At 40.3% G+C, this 9,156-nt stretch overlaps 1 protein-coding gene across 5 annotated transcripts in view; it reads right to left on the bottom strand.

Annotated features, from left to right (window-relative positions):
• Positions 1 to 248: 248 nt before the first annotated feature.
• dnai4 (dynein axonemal intermediate chain 4) overlaps positions 249 to 9,156 on the bottom strand; it is a 121,607-nt gene continuing 112,699 nt past the window's right edge. For 4 of the 5 annotated variants that reach the window (XM_043699392.1, XM_043699396.1, XM_043699393.1 and 1 more), the window contains 2 exons: positions 4,607 to 4,720; positions 249 to 811 (listed from right to left, as the gene is read on the bottom strand). In XM_043699392.1, coding sequence (XP_043555327.1) covers positions 800 to 811; positions 4,607 to 4,720 — 126 coding nt within the window. In that variant the 3' untranslated portion in view covers positions 249 to 799. The remainder of the gene's footprint in view (positions 812 to 4,606; positions 4,721 to 9,156) is intronic. The other variant, XM_043699395.1, reaches the window with a different exon arrangement.

Raw genomic sequence — 9,156 nt, 5'->3', positions numbered from 1 at the left:
AGAAAATAGATTTTTAAAAGCTGCACTTTTGTTCAGGAGAGCTCAGACCTTTACTATTCCATGTTATTTGGTCAATGCATACTCTGCTGTTCCCAAAAATGAATTTTTGTACCTCACATATGGAAAGGTTTATTTGATCACAGAAAATCTGAAAATGTTATTTGTATATCAGCGATTAAAATTAGAACTGAATAAAAAATTTTCACTTCTTAAATTGAAAAGAAAAAAAGTTAGGTTAATAGCTTATTCTCTGTAAAGTTTATTTCTTTTAACATATTTAAAGTGATACATGTTAATATTTTACCAAGTTAAAATTCGACCTTGAAATTATACAATTACATCATTTTGAATCTGGAAATCTGGTTAATATAAAACCATTGAAGACTTTACACACAACAAATAGATCTATTGCCAATACAGTCCTATTTAGGCCATGATGGATTTCTTTTTGACTTCACTGGTGATAAATTTGTTTTGCTATAGTAGTTTGATATGACTGCGCAATCTATAAAAAAACCACTTTGGATGCAAAATATTACACTAATGTATAATAATCTGAAGATCTAGTCAATTTTTCTAATTCTTCGAACTCTCAGTGAGAAAACTTGTGTTGAGTTAATTTCAGCCAGGGCAGTAATTTGGATACAAAGCATTCCTGGACTATGAATTGAAGAAAAATATCCAGTGGCATCCATCTTCTGATCCATTAATAGTAATATGGCTATGTTTGGATATTGAAGACGACAGAATTGGGCTCAGTAGTAACTCCCTCCATGCAGGAATCGTCTGCTGACACAGTCTAGGATAACACCTGAGATTTTAAAAAAGTAATTACTTGGCATATTTAAATAGTTGTAATTTTCCATATAACTATATACAATGTCCTCCTGTGCAAATATGGTGTCAAAAATATTACTGCATGCGTGCAGCCAATATGACAAATCATTGGAGAGCTCCTGAAGTCTGCCTAAGCTGCTTAAGGCTATAAACGGACAGCAAGTTAATTATTCTCCTAGACTTCATTAAAGATTTGAAGGAAAAATCTTCAGCAGTTAGCCATAATGCAGACTTTAGAATTTTTATTCATCACTATATAAAATATTTCAGATGTAAGTGTTGCCTTTGTTGATGAACATAGAAGCTTGCAGAACAGAGTGCATCAATTGGAAATTTGGGGCAAATGGTAATTCAGTGCAGTGTGGGAAGGAAGTCCTGCCTTTTGACTTCAGTATTCCTTGTGGTTTGTGCAAGTTTGAGGCAATAAGTATTAAAATGTTTGTAAATGATGTAGACATGCTAGAAAAGTCAGCAAAAAAGTGGTAGATGGAATACAGTATGGGAAAGTGTGAGGTAATGTACTTTAGTAGGAAGAATAAAGGCATAGAGTATTTTCTAAATGGGGAGCTGCTTTGGAACTTTGAAGCACAGGGGATTTGGGAGTTCTCGTTCAAGATTCTCTTAAGGTTAACATAACAGGTTTAGTTGCAGATTGAAAAGCAAATGAAATGTTAGCATTCATTTCAAGTAGAATACAAGAGCAGGCATGCACTTCTGAGGTTGTATAAGGCTCGAATCAGATCACATTTGGAATATTGTGAGCAGTTTTGGGCCCCATATCTAAGGAAGGATGTGCCTTCCCCCACGGAGGGGGTACCAAAGGAGGTTTACAAGAATGGTGATGGGAATGAAGTGCTTGTCAAATGAGGAGTGGTTGAGGACTCTGGGTCTGTACTTAGTGGAGTTTAGAAGGATGGGGGTAGGGGTGGGGGGGGAATAGTCTCATTGAAACTTACAGAATACTGAGAGGACTGGATAGAGTGAATGTGGCGAAAATGTTTCCACTAGTAGGAGAGATTAGGACTTGAAGATATAGCCTCAGAGTGAAGGCATGACCTTTTAGAACTGATATGAGAAGGAATTTCCTCTGCCAGAGAGTGGCAAATCTGCGGAATGTATTGCTGCTTAAGGCTATAAAGGCCTAGTCATTAAGTGTATTTAAGACAGAGACAGATAGGTTCTTGATTGGTGAGGGAATCAATGGTTGGGGTTGGGGGGAGGAAAATGGGTTTGAGAAACAGATCAGTCATGATCAAATGATGGAGCAGACTCAGTGGGCCAAATAGCCTAATTCTGATCCTGTATAATTTTGGATTGTTGCTTGACTAGTCTGCGGACAGTTGACCCAATTAGTAAGTACAATTTTGCAGGATCGATAGGGCTGAGTTTGCCATTGTCAATTCCCATGTCTGAACTGCAGCTGGGTCACGGGGTCAGAGTCATTGGACAAATGGGAAAGTGATGGAAGATGTTGTGTGATGTCCAATGTGCACAATATTGACTAAAGAAAATAAACTCTGTACAATAGTATTTGTTATGGGTCTAGAATGCATTTCGCATGTTAATTGAGCAAATATTTAGTATATAAAAACTGTGATCCCAGGATTATTAATGTACTGTTAATCTGTCTCACTACCAGATTAATTTTTGTAATATGTTTAGGTAAGATCCTCCTTTGGCGCTTGCAATTCCCTTCTCAATTCGTTGTCTTCCAAACATAGAGCCAAGAATACTGGTACACAATGTGCTGTTAGAATGAAGCCAAAGCATCCACTAACCACCCACAGTAATTCCTCACTTAATGGTGTGTATGTTCAAAGTTTGTGCGAAGATTTGTAGCTCGGGTGCTCGTTGTTGTGGTTCTGTTCTGTGGTGTGTATGTGAAAAATGAAAAATTTTAAGCAAATCAAATTTTCCTATTACAACCAATGTAGCTACAGTTAGCAGTAATGTTTGACAGAACCTAAGAAAAACAATTAAAACATAATATCCTACAAGTTGAAAAATTGTACATTCCTAAACCTAATATTTAAAACTGAAATAATTTTATAACAGTGTAAATTTGCAGTATAAAAGAAATATGGTAACTTACTTCCTGCCTACTGATCCTCCCACTCACTTGCCAACCCTCTTGCCAACTGCACTTGCTCTCTCCTGGACTCTCTAGTTCAACAATCTCCTGTTCCTTGATCTTCCCAATTATAGATATCGTGTTCCTGACCTTCCTGCTGGCTGACATGCTATCTTTTAACTTTTACACTTGTCAATCCTCCCACTCACTGCCTCTCTCACTCCTTGATCCTTGTATCCTTCATCTCTAATGATTGGCATTTTCCTCATTCGCTCCGTCTCACTTTACTGCTTTCTTCTCTTGAACCGTCCCTTTGAGAGCTTAGTGCAGGGACAGGAATAGAGATAAAATAAGTAATGGAGTCAGTAGGGTAATCGAAATGCCAGGGATAGGCAATGGACAGGAGTGACACTGAGTGGAAGGGATAGCCAGTGGGAGGAATGATGAACAGAAGAGTCGGGTGGTGAAGCATTGGCAAGCAGAGGTGGTAGGAAGCAGGGGATTTCAGCAAGGAGGAGGATTAGGGAACATACAAATTGGAGAGGGGGAGATGGAAGCTTCAGTATGCATGTTGTTAATACAATTGAAATCAGTTAATTCAATAGTGTTTGAACATGCTGGTCTGTTTGGACAACCACGTGTTGGATAAACTGGTTGAATCAATACATAATAATAACATTTAACCTCATATTTTTCAGCCCTGAGCTAACCTGACCATAGAATATGAATACCTCTGAGGGATACAACTCCCCTGGTGTGCTTTGATAATATTCTAAATAAGTACCTCCCAAACTTTCTCAATGTTACATCTAGATTAGCAAACATGATTTTGATCCAGATGTAATTCAAAGCCAATGCTTGAAAGAACACGGAGGTAATTTTGTTGTCTGCACATCTAAATGATAAACACGCTTAGTGGTTGCCAATCCATTGTAGAACACACCTGACTTTGATCTATTGAAATAAATAGATGAAAATCAGGTTGGTTCTATAATAAATGTCTCAGCTACTGTCAGATTTCCACCCAGGTGGCGAAGATGGAAATTTATCTTATTAAATTGCCAAAATTGAACTGATTTCAAACTGCGTGTTCTGTTGTATTTTTACAATGCTTTGGATCAATAATTCTGATAAAATCCCATCTTACCTTTCGATTGATTTATTGATAAGCTGTTCATGAGCGAATGTTATTTGGGAAAGCTAAAACAATCTGCACAAAGTCAAGGGTGCCATAATGCCAAACAATGTCTATCTAGTACAGCATGTTCCCCAGGGTGAAAAGAACTAAGTGATAACTTCAATCCCACCTGAAGCAAACAATGATAACTGAGTAAATTTGATTTTAGAGTTAATTGCCTGTCATTTTCTTAATATTTCCTAGTATTGAGGAGTAACTGCAACAGTAACTAATAATACATTAAATATTGTTAACTTACGCATTAATTAAGCTTGTCAAATTAACCAAAGTGACTGATTCCAATCTACCAGTTAAAGCTTTTTTGCTTGTTGATGTAATGTGAAAATAATACAAGTATTGTAGAATAACACTCATCTGGAGAAGTGCTGCAAAATATTCTTTACAAATATAATCAATTCAAAATAATTAAAACATGTCAGAATTAATGTACAGATTAGTGAATTTAACGATTGTTAAATCACTTTTGGTTTTATCTTAATTTTTTTAAAAAGTCACTCAACTGTATCACATATATTAGTAGAAGGAGTAGTTGGCTCCTCTGATGAATCTTTGTAAGAATCGCTCATAATTTGGCTGGTCAATGTGGCTGAAATGATGCTATCGAGCACGGACAACTGTGGTTGCAGAGAAAACAAGACAGCATTAACCACTGTGATACAAGTGTAATTGAAGCCCTGGACAATTATTCAAAACTTCAAAATCACCACAGGTGAATATTATTTATCCCAGACTACTCAGAAATTCATGAGGCATTGCTGCACATTATTAGAGAGTGAATAAGCATTGTGAAAGTCCAATATGTTGAAAACCAACTAAAACTTATTCACAAGCAAACTTCATACTTCAGTACTGGGTAAATGATTACATGAAAGATGAGTACATATATCATCATAACCTAGTGAAGTGCAGTTAACATGGGAATTTCCCGCAGAAGGGAAAAATCATCCTGACTAATATTATGGTTATTACTAATATTAAGTTGAAGTAAGATTAGAGTTGAAGTCTAGTCTAAGCAATTGTTGGGTGAGTAGGGCAAGAGGACTGCCAACACAATATAATTTGTTTGATGCTTGAACTATTTTGGCAGTCAGGCCTTGTTTGAATTTCAGTAGTGGGATCACATAACTGCAGCCATGATAGACATCATTCTTGTTGTATTTGGGCAGGACACAAAATCGACACATGCATTTCAAACTTGGGAGCTAATATATCCTTGGCCTAATGCTCCAGTGTGTTATGGTGGATGGGGTGATGTAGGCTTGAACACCTGATTCTCCAAATCCAGTCTGAAGCTCAATTTAGCATTAGAGTATCTGCACTCTTTTCAATGCTCTCTTCTTAAGGAGGCAGAGTGCAAAATAAGGAAAGACTATTAAGGATGTCTTGTTATAGCAAGATCCCAACATGGCAGCCACATGCAAAGGGGATGCAAACTGAAATGACTCACATTTCTGCCTTGCCATGATCAAGTGTGAGTGCAAGATCACCCCTACAATAATGGCTTTTGCTTCTTGTACACATGCAATAATTCAGATTATTGATGTTACAAGGTACATGTTTGTTATAAGAATAAGGGTGAGATTTTTCTCACCCCAAGTGGCAGGCTAGAAGGCAGCTGGTTTGGTAAGATGCCAGTGTTTTTACCAGCAGCAGGAATCAGCAGTGGCTCAGTCACTTGCCTACAGAAGGTACACAGTTAATTTAGTCAATGAAGGCCTCAATGAAAGGGCGAACTGAGGGCCATCTATCCAGGCTGCCACATTTTGTGAAAATAGAGCAGTCACTCCACTGTGTGGGAATGCCACCAGGTTGCATGGAAGCACCATTGAATGAATTCTACAAGCCAGGTATGTAGGGGAAAACAGGTGAATGAGCCCATAAATTAAGATGCCATGCTTTTAGAAGTTATATTATGGAGGTAGGGGAGATATGGTTGGGGGTGGGGAAGGTGCTCTTCACCTATGGCTTAATTTAAGCCTTTATGTGGGAAATTAATGCCAAATTAAGGGCTTAATAATGTCGCCAATCTGATTAATGGGCAGCAGAAGTGGTTTGTACTCATATGTTGATCAGCAGGTTCAGTGGGCAGTGAAAGGTGGGGTACGGTGAGACCATTATGCTAATCAGAGGAGATCTCTCACACAATTTTGCCTCCTTGCATCCACTGTTCCAGTCTAATATGGTATCCCACCTAACAGCTCTCCTCACTGGCTTGGGCAAGATCCTGCACTGATCTGGATTTGGTGGATCAGTGGCTCTTTTTACTTTCTGGCCGCCTGCAGTATTTGCATTGGTCACCAGTCCTGTTGTGGCGTACAGCCACTGATCTCCAACTGGCAAGCAGCTTTTTGAGGCAAGACAAATGTTCCCTCTAAACTGCATGGATGCACAGCCCAACAGCCACCCTGAGGGTAAATGCACACTGATTGCATTTACTTCTGGTTTCTCCAGCCAGTACCACATATGGACCTCAGAGGTTTGCACAGCAGTTGGAGAAATGAAAGGAAAATGTAGGCTGACACTTCTTCCTGGAGAGGGGCGGAAGACCCACCTCATACCAATTAACTGACTGTCACTCAAAAAAGGTGACGTAGTGCAATCCAGCACAGCAGAGGTGGACTTAGCCCTGACATTTACACTAGGGTATAGGTCGCCCATTCTTAGCATTTAGTCATTATACATGAGTCAAGGGAGGGGACCCTAGCTGCAAAAGCAACCTATGAAGAAGATCTATAATTCACTATTGTTATTTGGAAGTTGGAGGATAAATGCTTTTTTTGGTGTTTAATACTGTGAAGGTGACTTGCTTTTATAAAAGCTCAAAACAGTATTTTGAAATAATCATGTGACTTGTGCTAAATGCCCAGACATGCTACCTGGTGAGATAATTGCTGAAGTATTTACCAAGTTTAGCCTCTTTGAGCTAGAGAAAGAAAAGTCAGACACAAGTTCAGTTCAGAAGAAAAGATGTGCTGTTTAGAAGCCTAAAAGCAGTCAAAGTAATTGGAAAAAGAACGGAGTTGTTTTCCTAAAGTACAGTATGAAAGTCAGTGAGTTTGCTTGGGTGTTTCTGGGAGAGACAAAAAGAATCATATCTGGTGAATCACTGAAAAAACATTGTAACCTCATTAGCGAAGTAAGAATTCAAAGCATGAAGAAAGGAGTGATACTTCATTGGAATTGAGTATCTGTAAAGTATATTGCTGAATAAAAGAGTTAAATCTTTCTTTTTGCTATTGATAATAAGATCTTCCCAAATTGTCTAATGAATATTTGGTTTAGTTTTCCTTTCATGCTATGTGAATATGTTCAGTTACTGGCCATCGCTACAGCCAAATTACAAAAATAAAACTTACAGAATATCAATAGCCCTTCTTCAGGATTCCTGAAGAAGGGCTTATGCCCGAAACGTCGATTCTCCTGTTCCTTGGATGCTGCCTGACCTGCTGCGCTTTTCCAGCAACACATTTTCAGCGTTACAGGATATCAAGCCAGGTTTCATTCTGGTATCTGATTTGTTGAATATTAACAGCAATTGTGATCAGAATATGCCTCCATGGTGTATTCCCAGCACTGAAAGCGTTAATGCTCTGATTGTTGAGGCCTACTTGCTTGGTCAAGAGAGAAACATTTTCTGGCTGAACTGTGAGGGTATCTCAAAATAAAATGCCCACACATTCTCCACGCAGCTTCAGTAGTGGCCACTACTCTCAGTTATGCTGTCAAGACTGCAAAGATTGGGTCAATAACATGGCTACCCAGCACAGCATGCATAATTTTATTACACTTGTGAGAACCAATTAAGAGCTATTAGAAAGATTGTTGCTACGGTCCTAGTACCTATCCTTGAAAGTTCAGTCTTTAACCTGCCAAGGAAACTCCAGACCTATGTCAAGAATATGGTGCTGGAAAAGAACAGCAGGTCAAGCAGTACCTAGGGAGCACGAGAATCCACGTTTCAGGCATAAGCACTTAATCAGGAATGAGTCTTGTGGGTCAAGTGGACTGAGGATAAATGGGAGGGGGCGTGGGGTTGGGGGGAGGTAGCTGGGAAAGCGATAGGTAGATGAAGGTGAGGGAGAAGGTGATAGGTCCGAAGGGGGAATGATGGACAGGTCCAGAGGACGGTGCCGAGTTGGGGGCTTGGGACTGGGATAATCTGGGGAGGGGGGGGGGGGGGGGGGTTTGGATTGAGGAAGCTGTTGAAATCCACATTGATCCCGTGTGGTTGTAGAGTTCCAAGGCGAAATATGAGGTGTTCCTCCTCCAGGTGTCAGGTGGTAATAGTTTGGCGGTGGAGGCGGCCCAGGACCTGTATGTCCTTGATGGAGTGGGAGGGGGAGTTGAAGTGTTCAGCCACGGGGCAGTGCAGTTGGTGGGTGCAGGTGTCCCAGAGATGTTCTCTGAAATGATCTGCAAGAAGGCATCCTGTCTCCCTGATGTAGAGCAGACAACAGATGCATTAGATGACATTGGTAGAGGTACAGGTGAATTTCTGATGGATGTGGAAGGATCCCTTGGGGCCTTGGATGGAAGTGAGGAGAGCAGTGTTGGCGCAGGTTTTTCCTGTGGTGGCAGGGAAAGATGGCAGGAGTGGTGTGTGGGCTGGTTGGGGGGGTGTGGACCTGACGAGGGAGTCATGGAGGGAATGGCCTTTTTGGAATGCTGATAGGGATGGGGAGGGAAATATATCTTTGGTGGTGGGGTCCATTTGGAGGTGGCGGAAGTGGCGGAGCATGATGTGTTGTATGCGTGGGGTGAAAGGTGAGGACTGCAGGTTACTGTCCTTGTTTCATTGGGAGGGTTGGGGTTCAAGGGCAGTGATGAGTGAAGAGGAGGAGATGCACTGGACAGCATCGTCAACCACGTGGGAAGGAAAGTTGCGATCATGGAAGGAGGAGGCCATCTGGAACTTTCTGAGGTGGAATTGGTCATCGTGGGAACTGATGCAATGGAGGTAGAGGAATTAGGAATAAGGGATGACTTTTTACAAGAGTTAGGGTGGGAGGAAGTGTAATCTAGATAGCTGTGGGAATTGGTGGGCTTATAG

The sequence above is a fragment of the Chiloscyllium plagiosum genome, chromosome 11 (assembly GCF_004010195.1).
Source record: "Chiloscyllium plagiosum isolate BGI_BamShark_2017 chromosome 11, ASM401019v2, whole genome shotgun sequence".
Classification (NCBI taxonomy): Eukaryota; Metazoa; Chordata; class Chondrichthyes; order Orectolobiformes; family Hemiscylliidae; genus Chiloscyllium; species Chiloscyllium plagiosum.
Note: the sequence above shows the minus strand (reverse complement) of the source record. Positions and strands in the feature narration are given on the sequence as shown.